At 41.4% G+C, this 22,999-nt stretch overlaps 1 protein-coding gene across 1 annotated transcript; it reads right to left on the reverse strand.

Moving 5' to 3' along the window:
- Window positions 1-18,613: 18,613 nt before the first annotated feature.
- On the reverse strand, window positions 18,614-22,391 carry LOC126728566 (subtilisin-like protease SBT4.3). The gene is made up of 9 exons (XM_050434368.1): window positions 21,645-22,391; window positions 21,439-21,530; window positions 21,085-21,331; window positions 20,447-20,951; window positions 20,180-20,280; window positions 19,875-20,093; window positions 19,680-19,791; window positions 19,298-19,511; window positions 18,614-19,221 (listed from the first exon to the last, which is right to left on the reverse strand). Exons 1-9 carry the CDS (start codon window positions 21,743-21,745, stop codon window positions 18,677-18,679), a joined length of 2,136 nt encoding a protein of 711 aa, XP_050290325.1. The 5' UTR covers window positions 21,746-22,391; the 3' UTR covers window positions 18,614-18,676.
- Between the last annotated feature and the right edge of the window lie 608 nt (window positions 22,392-22,999).

Below are 22,999 nucleotides of genomic sequence, written 5' to 3' on the forward strand. Positions count from 1 at the left end.
GAGTAAAAGAACCTCCCAGACAGACATGAAAGGAAAGGGCAAGGCACCAGCACCAGTGGTGCAACCCAAACCTAAACCCAAAAACCTTATGTTAGGATTTCAGATAGGCATGAAGGCGTCTCGATAGAGACAATATCCCTTCAGGATACGTTGCTAACAGAAGCAATGTATTCATGTGATGGCAAAAGTGAAATTCTGCAAGAAGTGCTTCGCACTGACCTCATCATCCGAGGCAGAGAATTTATAGACCTTCCTCTTCATATTAAACTACTTCTTGATAATCTACAGGCAGCCTTTACCCTTAGACAGAAATCCTTATTCCAAAAGACCCTTAAGGCTTTGGAATTATATCTTGTGAACACCGGTGCATTTATTGAAGCACTTGGTTGTCAACTCCCTAGCAAGGAGGATGGAGATTCAAACTCCACAAAGACGGAATCACAATCTCTAAAAAGCTATCTTATGGGAACAAGCTTTTCAAAGCTCCACCCTAAGATTCAGCAAAAAACGAGACTTGCCATTAGAACTTTACTTCCTAAAATCCAACAGAAGATATTAACTCATAAAGCACTAACAAGCTCTTATGATAGATGGATGCAGCTTTTTAAAGTTTTAGTCTCTACAGCATTTATCAGAACAGAAGATATGACAGATGATACATGGCTATCTCATAAGGCCACATGGTATGAAAGTTTCGAAGACGCAGACAGAGTTTATGAAGGAACAGGAGACAGATACAATCCCTATTCGGGATTACTTATCAATACAGAGACAGAAGATCCAGTAATTTGTGATCCTTTATGGTTATCTAAAATGCTTGAAGCAGGATTTATTAGCAAGTTGATCATAACTTCTGGAAGACAGATTAGTTTATTTCCTAAAGTCATCCAAGAAGTGGCCGCACAGATTGGAGGACTTAATTATATGAGGATTACTATATGGAGTACTCTTCCAGTTTGGGACAATAGTTATCATATGGAAGTTCAGCAAGCACACATTCTGGTCCTTATCCATGATTGGGGATGTATCCCTGAATACAACTAGTATACGGGAGATAATTATTTATCACTTGATGATCCAGATGCTCTGGCTCAAGAATGGTCTAATTTCATGAGTAACAAGATTTATGAAATACAAAAAGAATTAGACAGAGGCTTCCACTTATTCAGCTACACTGACAGAATAGCCGTATATGGTCCAAGACCTTCAGCAATGAGGCTTTTTGGAAGAAGAAAGAATGTTAAGGATCCTAGACAGATGACAGCAAAGGATCATGTTCCTATTTATCTTCCTATTTCATACTGCGTTCTATGTAGTAATTATGGAGTAGTTCATGAGCATGAGCAGTATGAGGATAATTCTGATCCACTAGGTTATGATAACTATGCAAATACAGATTAGATGCTCCAAGATAGACAGAATGCTCTCCCAGACAGAAATCAATGACAGATCACTATTCACGGCAACAGATCACTATTCATCAACATAGCAGATCACTATTCACCAGCATGTGTGAATAGCCTCGAAACAAGTCCAAGATAGTCCAGACAAATACAGACAGAGATCATCACTGTTTACTAGCATGCGTAACAAGAAAATGATAAATTCCTAGACAGATAAAGACAGATGAGTCACTACTATTTACTTGCATGTGACAGAATGTGAGAAAAAGAATCCTGACAAATTCTGATTCCCAGAATATATGATTCCCACCGACAGTTTAACTTGAGTTAACTTTACCTACCCAGGTTAATTTACCATGGTTCACTACATCTATAAAAGAGACGGACTACGCAGACAAAAGATAGGCTTCTAAAAGACTCCAAATAGGCTTCTAAATTCCAGTTTCTAGACTTCCAAAAGATTCCAAGCTTAAGAAAGACTTTGTAATAGCTTTCCCTCTCCTTCTCTCCGAAAGACTTTTGTACTCTACTTTCCTTTTGTAATCTTGTAATCTTCCCCTCAAACAACCTTGTAACCTTTTAGTTTTAGACAGTTTTATTTTGTAATCTTGTAACTCTTCAGACAGTGTTTATTTTCAAGCTTGTATCCGAAAGAAGTTTTTTTTCAAGAAAGAAGTTTTATTTCAAGTAAGATTTTACTTGTTTCAGTTTTCATATTCCATACTCCATTTAAACCTTATTTTGAATATATCTTTTTTGCTATTTTCTTCTTTATCATCTATTTTATCATTGTTTATTCTTCTATATTACTGTTGTGCTCTCTCCTAGGTAGTCAATGGTGTAAGTGGAGTTTGCAAAGCCTACATTCGTAACTATCCTGTGAAAGGCAACACTAAAAGACTTTTATGGATTGACCATAGCCGTCAGTGATGGGTAATTTAGATCCCTGGGCAACACTTTCTTGGAAACTTTGGGGCAAGGGCTGTTAGCTCCTGTAATATGTCTAAGTTTCCTTTCATCATACCCTAAACCACATGGCATTTTGATGTAGTCTTCTTTAGAAGCATCATATTTTGATGTTGTCTTTTTTAGAAACATCATAAACGAGCCCCAGACAAATAGCTTTTGTTGGATTGATTAGCCCAGATCCATAAGCAAATTCTGCTTCTAAATTTTTGGTAGCATTCATGGGCGAAGCTATAGATACAAAATAGTTGGTGATTCAGCAAAATAAACTTTAAGAAAGAATTCTTGTACATAGCCAGGAAAATATAAATAAAAAGACAGAAGAAGAATTAAGAAAGATTACTAGTAGTCATAATAGCGGATTTGATGGCGAAAGCTGACCAATCAGGGTGAAAAGTTTTGACATATGCAGCTACACCAGCAACATGAGGGCAAGATATGGAGGTTCCGGACAATATATTGTACTTAACACGCCTCTTGTTTTGAGAACTGGACGTGGGTGAAACAATTGGTGAATATGCAGCCAAGATTTCTTCACCGGGGGCAGTTATATCAAGCTACAGTGAAATAAAAGCATAATACAATGTAATCAATTCTGAGGCAAAGATTTTTGTAGGTACAAAAAACATGTACCTTCAAGATTTCTGGCACAAGAAAATTCGGCCTAAGTGAAGAAAACCAAGCGGCTCTTAGAGCATCATGATCCTTTATGGCTTCACTTTTTAGAATGGTTGCTTGAGGCTCTCTGTAAAGTAAAACATAAGGACGATTGATTCATATAAAGAAAGCAAATTCAAAGAACAAACAGGACTAAATAGGAAGCTATACTTTGTAGAATTAAGGTAGGACGTGACTATGTCAAATTTGTCAACACTTAAAGAAGATGTAGGTAATGATAACACTTCAGCAACATCATCAAACGGGTCATTCTTCAAGATTGACCCTACTGCTCCCCCTTTGCCTACCTCAGTATCTACATCAGGCTTTTTATTACTGCATAGCCACTACTTGCTCCTTGTTAGCATTGGTCAGCCTAAAGACTCGTTGGTAAACCATAGTTTCGCGTTGATTAGCCCCTTTGTTGTTAGCCGATGGATAGGCATGTGTTTGGATGGTCCCGCAATGGAGTTTCCCGAGGAGGTGGTCCCGATAACAAGGAAACCAGTGGTTAGTAATAGTTCCGCCAGTAATTATTAATTGCTTGGAAATAGAATAAATACATTTATCATTTCATCATCTTTTGCTTGTTCACACTTAGGGTAGGCACACACTAATTTGAAACATGGACTATAATGATATAGATTATGATGAAGGTTATAGAATGAGTGATATAGATAATGACTGGTTTAATGGTAATATGGATTATGAAACTGATTCTGACTCTGACAGTGATATAGATAATTATAACTATATATATAATAATACAAATAATTGGGGTACTTTCACAGGTAATAAAATCAACAAACAGACTGATAGACACAGTAATAGTTTCTTAGATAGGATTAATAAAAAAATTGGAATCTTTAGAAGCTATTGAAAGAACCACCACCGTAGAAAGAAAAAATGATAGAGATAATAGAATAGACAGTTTTTTGGAACTTTATGAAAAAATTAAATCTTTAAATTCAGAACAAGAAAGAAACTTTGAACCCCATTAAAGATCATCTTTAGTGATAGATAATTGGTATGATAGAAAAAATAGTAGTTTAGCAAGCACTGACAGATTCATAAATAGTAATAGAAAAGACTATAGTCAAGAAGTGCAAAGGATGATAGACGTAGTAAAAGTAAGAAATTCAATAGAAAGCCAAGAGAATAATGATAGGAAAGATGACATAATAGAAACAATACAAGAGATGAAGTTAGAAAGAGACAAAGAAAAAGGAATAATAAAGAAAGGTATAGTAAAAGAGATGTTAGAAAGAATAGAAAGATAACCAACCAATTTAAAAGATGGAACTCTACCTAAAGAGTTAGATATAGGAAAAGACATAGTAAAAGAAAGAATTATGAAAAGGAAAGAGAAAAAAGATAACAATCTAGAAAAGACAAATAATAGTCCTAGAAATAATGATGATAGTTCAAAAGAATTGTATGAAAGACAAAATAATGAAATAATATGTAGGAAGTTAGATACAAAAGAGATAGAAAGAGATAGTGTAGTAAAAGTAGTCAACAAAGAAAGAAAAGATAGTTCCAAAAAGAGTAATAGTTTCAAAAAAGAAATTGATGAGAGACTTAAATCAATTGATAGAACTGAAAACAACAGTTTAATAGAATTGGTTAAAAAGATGGAAATTTTAAATTTACCAATAGAGACGAAAGAAGCAGAAAAGGACATACTCGGCATGCGGAACTTACTCGGCAGGGGGAAGGAATTGACGGACGCCGTAAATGGCGAGTCAGTCCGGTTGACAAGGTTGTCAAGATCACTGGACACTCGCCCCTTGAGAGCGTTCATCAGTACTTCCATCTGTTCCTTCATCGCCTGCATCTCCGCGATGATGGGTTGTGGAGCTGTATCCGTCACTGAAGGGATGCTAGCGTCCCGTCGCACTTGCTTGCTCGGGGCGTACCTCTCCTGTGGTCCGTCATTATTTCTCCTTTCCGCACTGTTCCCTTCTTGATCTTCTCCTTGGCTATTCACCGCCGCACTCTTTTGATTCAGCTGCTCTACCAAGTCGTGGTTTTGTTTGGTGAGGTGCTCCACGGCTGCGGCGAGCGTCTTGACCTGTCTCTCAAGGGCAGTCGTGGGGGCTTCTTCTTGGACGTCATTTGTGGTTGCCATCGAGCGTGTGAGTACCATGTAGCTCTTTTGTCTAGGAAGCGATAATGTTACCGTACCCGATTCCCACAGACGGCGCCAACTGATGACGTCGAAAATTGTCACCAATGGGTCACACCGTACTCGCGACTCGAAACGAACCTGCACAACAAAAGAAATCGAAAGAAGTTCTTCAGAGAGCACCGGTGTGGTGCCGGCCAAAAGCTCTCCGACGGTCAAGTTAGAATTCCTCTGTTTTACTTAGTGCGTTAGAAAGGGTTCATTAAAGCGTACCTCGATTTCTGTGGGTATTAGGCATTTTATAGTGATAAAGGGTTGACTTTTCCTTTTTGGTTTCCACATCTTTTCAATGTGGGACTCTACTCCCAATTCTTCTAAGCGTGGTGAGCAAGGATTCCCATTTCCGGATCTTAGGGTTTTTCTGGGCTATGGACGTTTCGGATCATGGGCCCTTACTGTGTCAGTCAGTGATGGGCCTTCAAAGCTGGGACCATCTTTACACAGGCCCAAGAGACCCAATCCGTCAGGCCCATTAAGGTAAGCCCATCAGGCCCAATATTTTATCACCTTCAGTTGCCCCCTTCACCCCAATGGTCCGTCAGCTTTTAGGACAAAGGATCAATGGGGTGACGATCATAGCGTAGGGGTCTGACGGGCGTTTTATAACGGAAATGGATCCGTGAGACAGAAAAACCGACTTAAGTTGTCACAACTGGTTGGCGGATTTGTACAAAATAGGATGACGGTTCCAGACGAGTCAACCCGTCAGAGGAAGATTCATCGAGTTGACGGCTACATGATGGGTACAAATCTGTTGGTACGTACTGACAGGTTGTCAACATTTATTGAGCATGCCACGTGTCAATCTCTGACTGGTCGTTGTATAGGATCGAAGCGTCGCTTCGTCTTCCGTGCATCTCCTATATATATAAGGCGCCTCACTCTCTCATTTTTACACTTTAATCAGAAATTGTTTGTCAGAGCGAAGCCGTCAACCTTGTCAGAGCAATCCGTCGAGGACGAGTGTCTACCGATTACATCAACCATCATCTATCCTCTGCTAAGTGTGGTAAGTACTTTAATACCATAATCAAGCTTTATTTCCGTCCTTACATTGTTGATAGGTTTACTATACCCGTCAATACTTTCAAACCCGTCAGTCTTAGGTTTCATCGTCAATTGTAGGAAATGTCTAGTGCGTCAAGTAACCAGTCGGTGGTTCGTGACGGGACGGAATACGAGGATGTATACCCGTCCGGTCATAAAGACCAAGAGAGCCCCGGCGAAGATAGGAGTCCGTCTGCCTCCTCTTCATCCTCAACAAATGAGGATGTGGAGATAGTTGAAATAGAGGGTTCCGATGACGACGGGGATCAAGCACTGGAGTCCGTTGTAGGTGCTGATGGACTAAGGCAGTTCATCATGTTGCCAGAGTGGACGGTGCATAGGTTTACATCCGTCATCAGGGAGAAACACTTTAGCACCTTCAGAACCAATTTCCAAATCCCTGATTATGTTTCCATCCGTCTACCTTACGCGTCGGAGAAGTGTTACTATGAAGGGATAGACGGTGTCGGAGTGTACGAGCAGGCGTTGAAGGCTGGACTTCGATTCCCGCTTTCTACACTTCATAGGGAACTCTTACAGTATCTGGGGTTGTCCGTCACCCAGATATCCCCTAACGCCTGGAGTGTCTTCATAGCCATGGAGATTCTTTACGGTGCAATGTCAGACGGGGAAAGGAAACTGACGATCCGTGAATTTCTTCACTGTTACCGTCCAGACGAGATTTCTGGATCAAGGGGGATGTATAGTTTTGCTAGTCGGAGCCCTTTGTTGAAGGTGATCTTTGAGACCCCAGACTCAAATAGAGACTGGAAGAGTCGGTACTTCTTCCTGGAGGGTGACAGATGGATGAACCATCCAGGGGAGACGGAGTACATGCCCGTCGACACAACTTGGGCAGTGATAAATCAGACACGTATGCATCCGTCTTAATTTTGTACTGCTTTTCATATCCGTCCATTTTTATGTGTATATCTTGATCATCTTTCTCTGCAGGTAGACGGCGCCCACAAGTCAGCCTTGAGGAGTTTAGTTTCCTTGAAAAGATTTGCAGGAAAACTACGCCGGAGGAAAGGACTTGGGCTAAATTGGTGAACCCGAGGACCATACATTGGTATTGCGACGGTCCTGAGCCCACCCAAGAGGCAATTAGATACGACAAACGAGTTCATAGACGTAAGCCCGTCAACTTTACTTTGCCATTTAACTGCCCTTACTTAGTTTTAATTTCATCCGTCATTATTTGCAGAGATGGAGGACGCAAAAAGGAGAGCTTTGATCAAATCCCAAGCCGTCAAGAAGAGGGAATCCGGCGAGGTGGTACCTAAGGTGTCGGCTTCAGCCCCTAAGAGGAAACCGACATCAAAATCTGACCGTCCATTTAAGCAACCAAAGGTCTCTCTTGAACCTGTGGTTGGTTTAATGGCTGAGGGTAATAAGACCGTCACTCCAGCGAAGCAGGGGACGGGTAAAGGATTGATGACGGCCCCAGACGGTAAGCAAGAGAGACCTCCTTCCCTTCTCCGCGGCGACTCCAAGTATGCATTGGAGAAGCTGTCGTCCATCATCACGGCAGAAGACTATGAAGATCTGGGAAACCATTCGACGGAGGCCATGGGGGAGACGGGCCTCTTCGCCGTCGCTCAGGTTGGTTATGTTTGTCAAATAAGTTTATTTTTTCTTTCTCGTTGTTATTTACATTATGTGACGGTCTCTTTTCTACTCGCAGTCCTTGGTCATGATGAAGGGACTACTGGACCGGTGTCTCAACCGTGAGAGTACCTTGGACCGGGTGCGCGCGAAGGCGGAGCAAACGGAGGAAGAGCTCGGACAACTCCATAAATGGAGGTCCAAGATGGAGAAGAAGCTGGAGCTTTCTGAGAAGGCGAGGAAGGAGCTGGAGAAGAAGACGGCCTCTGCGCTGACAGTCATCGAGAAAAAGGAGGCGGAGATCAAAGAACTCAAGGAAGAGATCCGTCATGCTAAAGAGGTAGCCGTCGAGGAGTACCGATGCTCAAAGTCCTACTTGGGCGAGCTTTCAGACTCTTTCCTTCAAGGCTTCGATGATTCTCTCCGTCAAGTCAAAAAGGCCTATCCAGAGCTGGATTTGTCAATGGTCAAACTTGAGGACCAAGCCCAGACCTCTGCCCTCCCCGTCGCCTCCGAAAATACGGAGGACCTCTTTGGCGAAGGCGCTGCTCAAGGAGACGGAGAGTCCATCCCGTCCAAGGACGTCCAAGTCGCTGAACAAAAGAAAGATTAATGTCTATGTAATTTATTTTGAGAACAATCCGTCCTTCCCCTTTTTTTTTTTTTATTGACATTTCAGAACAATCCGTCCTCTTTAATTGTCTTAAACATTTGCCTTTGGGGCTTTTGGCTTAATGTTCATATATGCTTTCTATCATTGTTTGGTACTTTGTTTAAAGGTCCATCCTCCTTCTTGAGGAAGGATTTTTGTGAGAATATTTGTTTATCTGTGATACTCCGTCCACTTTGCAGACTTGTTATCTTGTGTTGATTGAGCATTTACATCGGTGAGGATTTTCCTTTTCCGTCTATTTTGAGAGATTTATTATGAGGACCGTCCACTTTGTGGCGTTGTACATCATTTTTAAATGTATCGCGTATTTAATGGACTTGTAAAAAATTTTAACGTAGTTAGTTGTCCGTCCACTTCGCGTACACGCTCTTCTATTATTTCCGTCCACCTTGGGACATGAGCATTCGTCCATGTAAGATGTTATTATCCCTGTAGGATAGTCCGTCCATCTCATGGACTTTATTTCATGTCCGTCCATTTTGTATTTTCCAATTTTTGATGACTCGCCTGTTTTGTGGACATGTATTTCAACATCTTAGTGATCTGTCCACTTTGGGGACAGTTTTTCAATCACCTTAGTGATCCGTCCACTTTGTGGACAGTTTTTCATCACCTTAGTGATCCGTCCACTTTTCGGATTTATATCATCACCTTAGTGATCCGTCCACTTTGTGGACTCATGTCTCATCACCTTAGTGATCCGTCCACTTTGCGGACTCATGTTTCAGTCCACTTTGTGGACTCATGTTTCATCACCTTAGTGATCCGTCCACTTTGTGGACTCATGTTTCATCACCTTAGTGATTCGTCCACTTTGTGGACTCCTTTTTGTATCAGTCCATCTTGTTGAAAGTGATAATCCTCGTAGGCTTATCCGTCCATCTTGTGGACTTGATTTTGTATCCGTCCATCTTGTGGACTTCAAGTGATCATCCTTTAGAAGGATCCGTCCATCTTATGGACTTTATTTTGCATCCGTACATTTGGTGGACCTCAGTTATTTTGTGGGCAATTGTAATGACATCCAAGTAGAAAATCAAAGTTGATAGAAATGCGTAAAGGAAAAGTGCCTGCCCCCCCGGGCTTAAAAAGGCACGACAAGATTGTAGCAAAAATAGTTAAACAGTTAAAAGAAAAGCTAATAATGCCAAAAAGTCTTAAAAGAAAAACTGGTTGTCGTGTCACTATTACTGGTAATATTTCCTCAAATGCTCGGCATTCCATGGATGCGGTAGCTTCTCTCCGTCTGTTGTCTCCAGGTGGTATGTTCTTTTCCTTTTCCACGACGTAACTCTATAAGGTCCTTCCCAGTTGGGGCCGAGTTTTCCCTGTGTAGGGTCTCTAGTTGCGCCCATGACCTTCCTGAGTACGAGGTCTCCTACTTGGAAGTTTCTGTGTCGGACCCGGGAGTTGAAATGTCTGGACATGCGATCCTGGTATCAAGCGATCCTTTGCTCTGCTGCCGACCTAACCTCATCTATCAAGTCCAGCTGTAGCCTCATGGATTCGTCATTCCTGCTCTCTTCATGGTTGTGAACCCTGTAGCTTGTGAGCCCAACTTCCGCTGGGATGACTGCCTCGCTCCCGTATGTCAGTCGAAATGGCGTCTCTCCTGTCGAAGTCCTCGCCGTTGTCCTGTATGCCCACAGTATGCTCGGCAATTCTTCTGGCCATATACCCTTTGCCCCCTCGAGCCGAGTCTTAATAATCTTTAACAGGGATCGGTTCGTGACTTCAACCTGGCCGTTAGCCTGAGGATGGGCGGGTGATGAGTAGTGGTTTTTTATTCCTAACTGTGTGCAGAAATCCCGGAAGTGGCCGTTGTCGAATTGCCTCCCGTTATCTGAGACAAGAACTCTAGGAATACCAAACCTACATACGATGCTCCGCCAGACAAAGCTTCTAATGTTCTTTTCTGTAATGGTGGCCAAAGCTTCCGCTTCTACCCATTTTGTGAAGTAGTCAATACCCACTACCAAGAACTTTAGCTGCCTTATCGCCGTTGGGAAAGGTCCCATGATGTCTAGTCCCCACTGAGTGAACGGCCATGAAGCCGTTATAGGGGTTAGTTCTTCAGCTGGCTGTCCGATAAAGTTACTGAACCTCTGGCATTTGTCGCAGCTTTTAACGTAGGATTCGGCATCCTTCTGCATGGTTGGCCAGTAATACCCAACTCGTACCAGTTTGTGCACTAACGACCGCGATCCAGAATGGTTCCCGCATATCCCTTCATGTACTTCCCTCATCACGTAGTCTGCCTCTTCAGCCCCCAGGCATCTAAGATAAGGACGGGAGAAACCTCTTTTGTAAAGAATATCCTTTATTAAGACGAATCTCGCCGCTTGGACTTTTAGCTTTCTTGCTGCCTCCTTTTCTTCTGGCAGTAACCCGTCCTTTAAGTATGAAGTTATCTGTGTAGTCCAGTTTCTTTCGGAGCGTATCTCCTGCATGTTGTCGGGGTCTATTAGCGGAAAGATTTGAACAAAGGAAAGTACATTACCCGGTGCCGTCATATGTTCTGCTGAAGCGGCTTTGGCTAGCCGATCGGCGAGCTCATTTTCTCCCCTGGGGATCTGGACGAACATTGCTTTTAGCCCGTCGACTCTCGCCCTTACTTGATCAAGATATCTCTTCAACCTTTCCCCTTTGCATTCATAATCTCCGTTTACTTGATTGGTCACGACTTGAGAGTCGCAATGCACAACCACACTTTCAGCTCCGGCGGCTTTGGCTAGGTCGAGTCCTGCTGCCACCGCTTCGTATTCTGCTTCATTGTTGGTAATGGGGAAGTCGAGACGGACCATACATTCAATCTTGTCTCCTTCAGGTGACAGCAATACTATGCCGGCTCCTCCGACTCGCTTATTGGATGATCCGTCGATGTAGATGTTCCACTGGGGGGGTTCTTCTGCCCCCTTGTCCGCGTCCCGCGTAAACTCTGCTATGAAGTCGGCTATAGCTTGTCCTTTAATGGCCACACGTGGTCGGTACTTGATGTCAAACTCACTCAATTCTATTGCCCACAGCGTTAGTCGACCCGCGGCTTCAGGATTACTCAGTGCCTTTCGCAAGGGCTTGTCGGTCATTACGTTCACGGTATGGGCTTGAAAGTAGGGCTTGAGCTTGCGAGCCGCCGTGACCAACGCAAAGGCGAGTTTCTCCATAGGTTGGTATCTTTCCTCGGCACCGCGGAGCGCCCGGTTGGCGTAGTACACGGGCTTTTGTGCCCTGTCCTCCTCTCTGATTAAGGCAGCGCTGACGGCCTCCGGGGAGATAGCCAAATAGAGGAAGAGTTCTTCTCCTGGTTGCGAGGGGCTCAGTAGAGGTGGTGAAGATAGATAGGTTTTTAACTCCTCGAAGGCTCGCTGACACTCGTCCGTCCACTCGAATGACTTTTTCAATGTTCGAAAGAAGGGTAAACACTTGTCCGTCGCTCTCGACACGAATCTATTCAATGCCGCTACCTTGCCGTTAAGGCTCTGTACTTCCTTCACGTTTCTCGGGGGGGCCATCTCCATTATGGCTCGGATTTTGTCCGGGTTAGCTTCAATCCCCCTTTGAGATACCATGAATCCTAGGAATTTGCCTGCCGTTACACTGAACGCGCACTTTCCTGGATTGAGTTTCATGTTGTAGGATCGAAGCGTGCCGAATGTTTCCTTGAGATCTTCCAAGTGGTCTTCCTCCTTCCGGCTCTTCACCAGCATGTCGTCGACATAGACTTGTACATTCCTCCCGATTTGCTGTGCGAACATCTTGTTCATTAGTCTCTGGTATGTTGCCCCTGCATTCTTCAGGCCGAATGGCATTACTTTGTAACAGAAGAGTCCTTGACTGGTTACAAACGAAGTCTTCTCCTGATCGTCCTCGTGCATGCGGATCTGGTTATAACCCGAGAAAGCATCCATGAAGCTTAGCAATTGGTGTTGAGCCGTCGAGTCTACTAGGATGTCGACCCTTGGAAGGGGATAGCTATCTTTGGGGCATGCTTTGTTAAGATCGGTGAAGTCCACGCACATCCGCCATTTGCCGCTCGTTTTCTTCACCATTACCACATTCGCCAGCCAATCGGGGTAGTAGACTTCCCTGATGAAGCTTGCCTCTTGGAGTTTGTGGACCTCTTCCGCTATTGCTTGGTCTCGTTCCGGGGCGAATACTCTCTTCTTTTGTCGGACGGGTGGGAACAAGGGCAACACATTCAACTTGTGTACCATGACCGAGGGATCGATTCCTGGCATATCGTCATGGCTCCAGGCGAACACATCCTTATTGCTCCTCAAGAATGCTACGAGCTCTTGACGGATTTCGGGTTTGGCAAGCGTTCCGATCTTGGTGGTTCGATCTGGATTGGAACTGTCGAGAGTTATCTCCTCTAGCTTCTCTGTAGGTTCTGCCGTCGTTCGGTGTTCTTCTATGTTCAAGGCCTGGATCTGGTCTTCCACCTCCATCATAGCTACGTAGCATTCTCGTGCGGCAATTTGACTTCCGCGTAGCTCTCCTACCCCATACTCCGTTGGGAACTTGATCATCAGGTGGTCAGTTGATGTTGCCGCCTTCCATGAGTTGAGCGTGGGTCGTCCAATAATAGCATTGTAGGCTGACGAGCAATCGACCACCAAGAATGTTACGTCCTTGGTGATTTGTTGGGGGTAATCTCCTACTGTCACCGATAACGTGACTGCGCCCAAAGGGAATATTCTACTCCCTCCGAAGCCAACGAGCGGGGTGTTTGTCGGTATTAGCTGCTCCCTGTCAATCCTCATTTGTTGGAACGCCGGATAATACAAGATGTCGGCCGAACTACCGTTGTCGACCAACACTCGGTGGATATTGTAGTCGCCTGCCCGCAAGGTGACGACGAGGGCATCGTCGTGTGGATGGTGTAGGCGCCGTGCATCCTCTTCCGAGAACCCGATAATGGGGCCTTCCCTTCTTGCCATCTTTGGTACTGTACCCGCCAACTGGACATTCTGTACCATCCGAAGGTATGTTTTGCAAGCCTTTTTTGACGATCCGGCCGCACCTGTTCCTCAAATTATCATCCTTATGTCCCCTAATGGGGGCCTTGGTCGCTCGTTTTCCCGACGGGGGTGTTGTTCTTGTGGGGGTTGATCCGTTCTCTCCTTGCTGACGAACTTCTTCAGCTTCCCTTGTCGGATAAGGGTTTCGATTTGTTGCTTCAAGTCGTAGCAATCGGCCGTGTCGTGACCATGGTCACGGTGGAAGCGGCAATATTTGTCTCTGGACCTTTTGTTGGGATCACTCTTCAACTTTCTCGTAAACGTCAGGGATCCTTCGTCCTTAATCTGCATTAGGACTTGGTCTATCGGAGCAGTCAACGGAGTGAAACTTGTGAACCTTCCGCCCATTGGTTTTGGACGTCTGTCCTCCCTCCGATCTCCCATCCGTTCTTTCTTCCGCCCCTGGTCCTGTCGGGGGTCCTCTTGTCTGTCTCTTTTCTTGGGTCTGTCTTCTCGGGCTAATAGTGCGTCTTCAGCGTTCATATACTTGGTGGCCCTGTAAAGCACCTCTGACATGGTCTTTGGGTCGTTTTTGTATAGGGAGAACAAAAACTTACCCCCCTTCAGCCCGTTCGCGAACGCGGCCACCAATATCTTGTCGTCGGCTTCGTCGATCGAGAGCGCTTCTTTATTGAAGCGTGATATGTAGGCCCGTAACGTCTCCTCCTCTCTCTGCTTGATATTCATCAAACAAGCCGTGGATTTCTTATACCGATGTCCTCCGATGAAGTGCGTAGTGAACTGGGCGCTCAGCTCCTTGAAGGTGCCGATGGAGTTTGGTGTTAGTCGGCTGAACCAAATCCTTGCTGCGCCCTTCAGGGTTGTAGGGAATGCCCTACACATAATTGCGTCTGCCACTCCCTGAAGGTGCATCAGGGTCTTGAAGGTCTCTAGGTGATCGAGAGGGTCCCTGATTCCGTCATAACTGTCCATACTCGGCATGCGGAACTTACTCGGCAGGGGGAAGGAATTGACGGACGCCGTAAATGGCGAGTCAGTCCGGTTGACAAGGTCGTCAAGATCACTGGACACTCGCCCCTTGAGAGCGTTCATCAGTACTTCCATCTGTTCCTTCATCGCCTGCATCTCCGCGATGATGGGTTGTGGAGCTGTATCCGTCACTGAAGGGATGCTAGCGTCCCGTCGCACTTGCTTGCTCGGGGCGTTACTCTCCTGTGGTCCGTCATTATTTCTCATTTCCGCACTGTTCCCTTCTTGATCTTCTCCTTGGCTATTCACCGCCGCACTCTTTTGATTCAGCTGCTCTACCAGGTCGTGGTTTTGTTTGGTGAGGCGCTCCACGGCTGCGGCGAGCGTCTTGACCTGTCTCTCAAGGGCAGTCGTGGGGGCTTCTTCTTGGACGTCATTTGTGGTTGCCATCGAGCGTGTGAGTACCATGTAACTCTTTTGTCTAGGAAGCGATAATGTTACCGTACCCGATTCCCACAGACGGCGCCAACTGATGACGTCGAAAATTGTCACCAATGGGTCATACCGTACTCGCGACTCGAAGCGAACCTGCACAACAAAAGAAATCGAAAGAAGTCCTTCAGAGAGCACCGGTGTGGTGCCGGCCAAAAGCTCTCCGACGGTCAAGTTAGAATTCCTCTGTTTTACTTAGTGCGTTAGAGAGGGTTCATTAAAGCGTACCTCGATTTCTGTGGGTATTAGGCATTTTATAGTGATAAAGGGTTGACTTTTCCTTTTTGGTTTCCACATCTTTTCAATGTGGGACTCTACTCCCAATTCTTCTAAGCGTGGTGAGCAAGGATTCCCATTTCCGGATCTTAGGGTTTTTCTGGGCTATGGACGTTTCGGATCATGGGCCCTTACTGTGTCAGTCAGTGATGGGCCTTCAAAGCTGGGACCATCTTTACACAGGCCCAAGAGACCCAATCCGTCAGGCCCATTAAGGTAAGCCCATCAGGCCCAATATTTTATCACCTTCAATTATCATTATCAATTTATCATCAAATTTTTATAATTACGCAGAATTTCACAAAGAGTGACAGATAAAATGGCAGTTTGGAGTGATTTATGTGTAGCAATCTAGTTTTACTAGTCATTTGGACCTTAGAAAAGATAAAATCTTTAGCAACAAAGATAACACTTGCCTTTCATTTGCGGCTCTGCATAATAAGCTTGTGGTGAGTATGAGAATGTTAGATATGTAACAAAACAGAAGAGATCTATACTTAGCCATTTTTCCTATTATGAAACTAAAGAGTAGTAAATTGTATTTTACATCAGGATTGAGAGTTAAGAATTTCTTGTCTATTAAGCATTATAATTTGCTTTCCTTCTTATTAAATGCATCTATGAGCTATGAAAATTATGCCATTTTAGCGACATTGATTGGAATTAGTGAGGATGATATATTATCCTTTATAGTGGCCATTAGGTAATTGCTATGAAGCAGCTTCCATTAATGGCATATTACTTGATAAAACCTTGGAGAGATCTTAGGCTGGCAGCTTTGAACTTGACAGTGATAAATATATAAGTTGCCCCTCTCCCACATTTGTTTTTTTTTTTTTCTTTTGGATGAATCCTCCCGCATTATGTTACTAAATTATGTAAGCATAAAGGCTGGCTCTAACTTCTATATCTATCCATTAATTTTTTTTTTTCTTAAGAATTAATATATATCCATTTAAGCTACATATGCAGTTAATTCATTCAAAGGTCTTGATTTGGCTTACTGGAATTCAAATGTTTAAAAACATGCAGATGTATTTAGTCAGTCAGCTATCATCAATATGTAGGTCATGTACATGGTAAATTGGTAATCAATATCTCTATGCTCTATAATTTATGATCCCATACTATATAATAAAAGTTGGGTTTGAAAATTTGTGATTTTGCTAAGTGATTATCTTCTCTCATTGGTTTCTCAAAAAAAAAAAAAAAAAATCTTCTCTCATTGTGACAAGTTTTTACACTCATTAATTATTAAGATAGCTTCCCATACTTGTCTCAAAAAAAAAAAAAAAAAAAAAAAAAAAAAAAAAAAAAAAAAAAAAAAAAACGAGTTTACCATACATTAAATTCTATTACCAATAATTTACTTTGCCTAAAATTTTATTACTGTAAACTTTCGAATATTTCTCGTCTATAAAAAAAGTTCTGAATATTTTAAAATTCTACTTCTACTAAAATATTATTACCAAAGTTTCAAGTAATTTAATGTTTATTTTGATTCTATATAATAATTTTATAACTGTTAATATTGTAAAATTTACCTACCGCATACATATCGTCCTTGCATGAAATGGCTTAATATATGTATGTATTACGCGTAGTAAACTTAATATATTTTTGTCATGTGACTCATTAGTTATTAAGATAGTTGATTTACTTTAGGTAAAAACTCTATCAAACTTTCAAGAGGCTTACTAATTGTTATTATAGTTTTAATTTATTGACATATAATTTTAAATTTAAATATGCATCACACGAGCATAATACTAATAATATATATATATATATATATATATAAGAAAATTGACTTTTAATTAACCTCATAATATTATGTTACATAAACTCTTGAGATCTCACAATTTTAAACGTTATTATTTAATATATATTTAGTTGAATTTAAATTCTATTACATAATTAAACCCAAAATTAAAATCTGGGTACATCATATCTTCTTTAAATACTAGTCCTAGAATATAGAGGTGCCCAAGTTGGTTCCTAAACCTAAAACAAATGATGACTCCCAACCCTCTGCCTCAATGGTCCACCCGACCAAGGCATGCTCCCCTAATGAAAGTAAAACGTGTCATACGACTTGCGACACAAGGCGATGTGCTCACAATGGTGACTCCATTATAGATAGAGAGTTAGACTCAAATATATTCGTACCCTAGATTTAACAAGGACTCTTCTAATGAGGGCTAATCAATAATCACACAATTGCACTAGTTTTTTATACAACCCTCGGTTAGAGGTAAGTGAGGGACCTAAAGCTCCATTTAGGCTTAAGCTCCCTAAAGCTCATCCCACCAACTCACAACCTGTGTCATTGCATATAATAGCTTTTGAGAACGATAATGGGCTACCCACCAATCCATTAAAGATCCACTTAAGTCTAGATTTAAGCATAGGCCTCCTAGTTGTAAATGACCTTCTGAAGGAGGAGGAAAACGAGACCCAGGTTAATAAAGGCCTTACCCATACATGGATTAGCTATAGAACCTATCCATAGGAATAAGGTTGTCCATGGGTCGGTCTAGGTAGTGTTTGTGCCCAACCTAGACTCTATTCGACTCTATCAAGTAGCAGATCAAGGACCTACCATCAATCAATACAGTGATCGGGTCAATTCAAGTCGATTTAAGTTGGAACCGAGAAGGCGGCAACAATCTGCAGGTCTCGTTAGAGCTTTTAGATTTCCCCTCAATCTCACTAGAGATCACAAGATCTCGTCCAAATCTAGGTGGATATCACAAAAATTTTGCCAAATCTAGGTGGAATCTTGGACAGAGATGTGATTTTGGGTCGAATTCTTGGTAGACATGGAAAAATCTAACAAGATTTCTAAGAAATTGGGGTGGAGGGTTGATTGGTTCAATTGATATCGGGTTTTAGAGGGAAGACCCACCACTCAACCCACTCCCGTCAGGTTTTGGAGGAGGACACCCGTCGTCGACCGCCATAGGCGTCAGTTTGGGTGGTGATTGGCTCAGGTTCAGGTTGGTGGGGTAGGTGGATCAAGTGGCTGGGTTTGGTAGACAGACGTACAAAGGAAAGCTCAATTGCATGCGTTTAATTTTAGCTTATTTAATTTGACCCCAAATCAAAACCAAAACCATAAATAAATAATTAACTTTTAAAAAAAATGAAGAAAATCAACGGGTGCACAAATATTGTAAGTTTAATCTCAAAAGGTAAATTATTTCTTAGTTGCTGGGCTCAACAATAGATTTAAAACTAAAACATCTAGTGTCGTTTTCATATTGTGTTTATTGCTTTGCGATCGGTAATAGCCTATGTTTTATTCTTTGATAGTTAAAACCTAATTGGGCAATTAGCATAACTGGAGTACTTCTAGTAAATATTCCACTACATAATATAATTAGGATCAAAACAACATCATTTTCACCATTGATCAATTCGACAGTGCATACACAAAAACTGGGCTCCTTACACTATGACTGCCATCAGACCATACCAATGATGAGGACGCCTTTGAGTAATTAGTTGGCAGAATTCCTTGTCCTCCGGTAACATGCACCACAAAAGACGACTTCTCATTTACGGACGTGAAGGATATCACTTCAGGCTCAACAATTATTTTCACTTCAGAATTTGTAAAGGTTGTGGCCTTGTAAGTGGAGTTTGCAAAGCCTACATTTGTTACTGTCCTATGAAAGGTAACATTGAAAGATTGCAATGGACTGACCATGGCCGTCATTGAAGGATAATTCAAATCTCTAGCCAATGTTTTTGTGGAAACTTCGGGGCAAGTGCTGTTATCTCCAGAAATGAGTCTAAGGTTCTTCTCATCATAGCCCAAACTGCATAGCAAGTTGATGTAGTCTTCTTTGGAAGCATCGTACACGAGTCCTGGATCAACAGCTTTTGTTGGATTGATTTGCCCAGATCCATAAGCAAATTCTGCTGCTAAAATTTCGGTAGCATTCATGGGCGAAGCTATAGATACAATAAAAAAAAGTTGGTGATTCAGCAACATAAATAAGAAGGCAGAAGAAGAAATAAGAAAGATTACCAGTAGTCATAATAGCGGATTTGATTGCTGAAGCTGACCAATCAGGATGAAACGTTTTGACATATGCAGCCACACCAGAAACATGGGGACAAGCCATGGAAGTTCCGGATAATATATTGTACTTAGCACGCCTCTTGTCTTGAGAGCTAGATGAGGGTGAAACAATTTCTGAGTACGCAGCCAAGATTTCTACCCCTGGGGCAGTTATATCAGGCTGCAGCCAAATACAAGCATAATGCAATGTATTTAATTCAATTAGCACTTCCTAATATTTCCATTGGAGACGTCTAGGTTCAAATCTTGTCTCTCCCATCTATTGAATTATCAAAAATAAATAGATAATTGTATGACCAAAGAGTTTGTAGGTTCAAAAGACAAGTACCTTCAAGATTTCTGGCACAACATAATTCGGCCCAAGTGAAGAAAACCAAGCAACTATTGGTGCATCACCAACTTGTATGGCTTCACTTCTTAGAATGGTTGCTTGAGGCTCTCTGTAAAGTAAAATACATGGACAATTGAGTTATTTAAAGAAAGCAAATGCAAAGAACAAACAGGTATATATAGGAACCTATACTTTGTAGAATTAAGGTAGGATGCGACTATGTCATATTTGTCAACGCTTAAAGAAGATGTAGGTAGTGAGAAGACATCAGCAATATCATCAAACGGGTCATTCTTCAAGATTGACCCAACTGCACCAGCAATGCTGGCCTCAAAATCTGCATCAGGATCATCGCAAACAACAATCTTTCCTATTACTAAACTGCTGTTTAGGCAACCTGCATTGCAAACTCTGCAACACTAAAAGAATTAGAAGTTTCATTTTATGATTAATAGTTCATAAGAAAATATTGAAACGATTTGGGTGGCAGAATTTACCCTTCTGAGGTAGAGGTAGAGCATGTATTCTTCATAGCATTTTGGCCAAGAACCAGAGGAAATTTAGTTCCATTTAATGAGAAACCATTTATTCCAATTCCCTGTTTATGAAGAACCGTCAGAATGCAAAATAGTAAATCAAATACATACATACATACATACATACATACATATACACAAACATACTTATTTGGTTACATGCTATACATAAACAGTTCATCTACACTGACAACTTAGGATGTGAAAATATATAAGGATGATACATACATCTAGTGTCTTTCCATTCCCAAGGACAACCTTGTCTATGATTTGGCGATCTATGTTGCTTGCTGCTACACAAAATATCCATGGAGCTACATTTGACACACTAGCTATTAGACCAGCACTGTTGCCTGCAGATTGAGAAGTTAATATCCCTTTCTCCATCGCATGAAAAGCACCAATCGCAATGACATCTTGGCTGAAATTTGCAACTGCAATATATGGTCCTATTGAAATGGAAATGATGTCAACTCCATCAGCAATAGCATCGTCAAAAGCAGCCAAGATTTTTTCTCCTTGACAGTCATTTGGATAGCAGGCTCTATATGCTGCAATCCTCGCTGAGGGAACCCCTCCTCTTGCAGTACCTTGAGCAATTCCATAGAAACTGGCACCCTCTACTTTGTTGCCAGCTGCCGTTGAGGCAGTATGGGTTCCATGACCATCATGGTCCCTTGCAGACATATTATCACTTGATGTTGAGGAGTAATATCGAGCTCCAATTATCTTGCTGAAAAATGATGGTTCCATATTGGTGATCAGCATTTAAAGGAGTGTAAATAACAGAACAATGACATTTTTCTTTTGGTTGTGTTTAGTGTTTCAGTGTTATGCATAAACAAAATGCTGGGAGACAACATTACTTATTGCAAGTGAAATTGTTGCCGCCTTTACATTCACCCTTCCATTTCGAGGGGGGAGGACTGAATCCTTCATCATTGAAGCTCTCTGATTCAGGCCAGATTCCAGTGTCAATAACGCCAACTATGACATCACTCTCAGCAGTGGCATTCCTTTTGATTGTCTCAGAAAAGCCAAGAAAGTCCCAGGACCTTGTTGTGTGAAGATGGTAAGGTTTGCTTGGAAAAACAGAGACTACTTCATTCCTATCTGCACATCACAGTATGTAAAAACATGCTATAATGTTATGACCCATCAAATTATATGACTCTTTAGGGAAATAGATACCATAAAATTGTCTTGCATGCAGCACTCACTAGCAAGCTTTTGTCTTTCACGATCAGTGAGCTTGGCAGCAAATCCATTGAAACTCCTTTTGTAACTTCTAACCAAGCAATTTTCTATAGAACTAGAGAGAGAGAGAGAGAGAGAGAGGGAGCGAGCATAAAAAAATAAATAAATAAATAACTGATAATGTTATTATTATTTTCAAAGAAAATTGAATAGCATCTAGAAATGTTACCTGCCCTCAACAACTTCTTGAAGCAAACTAAGGTGGTTAGACAATGGAGAGTATTGCCCCGTTGGAAGTGACCCCATGTACACAATGTAGACCTGAATCATATCATCAACAACTTAAGCAGAAAGTCACAAAGAGTGGCATATAAAACGGAAATTTGGCGTGATTTATGTGTAGCAATCTAGTTTTAGTAGCCATTGGACCATAGAAGAGACAGATTCTTTTGCAACGAAAATAACACTTGCCTTCCTGTCTTCATCTGCGGCTCTGCATGATAAGCTTGTGGTGAGTATAAGAATGTAGGATATGTAGCAAAACAGAAGAGATCCATGATTAGCCATTTTTCCAATTCTGAAAACTGAAGAGTAGTAAACTGTGTTTTATATCAGGATGGGAGGTTAAGAATTTCTTGTCTATTATGCATTATAATTTGCTTTCCTTCTTATTAAATGCATCTATTAACTATGGAAATTAATTTAGCCACATTGATTGAAATTAGTGAGGATGATATGCCTAAAAAATGAATATATAATAAGTTGTGATTAATGGAGCATAAATTATACATAAAAAATAGGACAGAAAATTTGTTTTCTTATAATGCTTTTATTTCCTTTGCGGTGGCCATTAGGTAATTTTCATGAGTCAGCTTTCATAGTGGCATATTACTTGATAAGGGTCAAGTTTAAGTCCAGTGTTCAATAGTACTGTACCCGTTGAGATAATGATAAGTATCCACTTTTGGACACATGTCACCATCTAAGCGGGTCCAGTGCACTGGATGCACTGGACCTAAACCAAATCCACTTAATAAAATCTTTGAAAGATTTTAGGCTGGCAACTTGCAACTTGGCAGTGATATATCTAGCAAATCTGTACTAAGGATTTAGATTCATGCATGACTTGGCATATATATACAAAATGAAAGTCATTTATCATGACTTTAATTTTGTATATATATGCCAAGTCATGCATGAATCTAAATCCTTGGTATGGATTTACCATAAGAATATAAAATAAAAAAAATATATATATATATAGATATATATATATATAGTTTCGCACTGCATAAAACTTTATTACTTGAGTTTCAAATATCTCTCCTCAAAAAAAAATTTTGAATTATTACCAAAAGTTTCAAATAAATTTAACAATCATTTTGATTCCATTTAATAATTTTACATGTTATATCTGTAAAATTTACCGACGTGCTTGCATGAAATGTATTAAGCATCGTAAAACTAATATGTTTTTGTCATGTGACTTATTAATTAAAGTTAGTTAATTTACTTTAGGTAACACCCTATCAAGTTTCAAAAGGCTTACTAATATATATATATGAGAAGAAAATTGATTTTTAA

The sequence above is a fragment of the Quercus robur genome, chromosome 1 (assembly GCF_932294415.1).
Source record: "Quercus robur chromosome 1, dhQueRobu3.1, whole genome shotgun sequence".
Classification (NCBI taxonomy): domain Eukaryota; kingdom Viridiplantae; phylum Streptophyta; class Magnoliopsida; order Fagales; family Fagaceae; genus Quercus; species Quercus robur.

Excerpts from the sequence above, each read along its gene's own strand:
- LOC126728566 (XM_050434368.1), bottom strand. The coding sequence starts at position 21,745 with ATGATTCAGGTCTACATTGTGTACATGGGGTCACTTCCAACGGGGCAA. Across the intron at positions 21,332-21,438 it reads TGAAAGACAAAAGCTTGCTA|ATAGGAATGAAGTAGTCTCT; the intron begins GTGAGTGCTGCA and ends TGTGATGTGCAG. Across the intron at positions 19,792-19,874 it reads TCCTACCTTAATTCTACAAA|AGAGCCTCAAGCAACCATTC; the intron begins GTATAGGTTCCT and ends TTTACTTTACAG.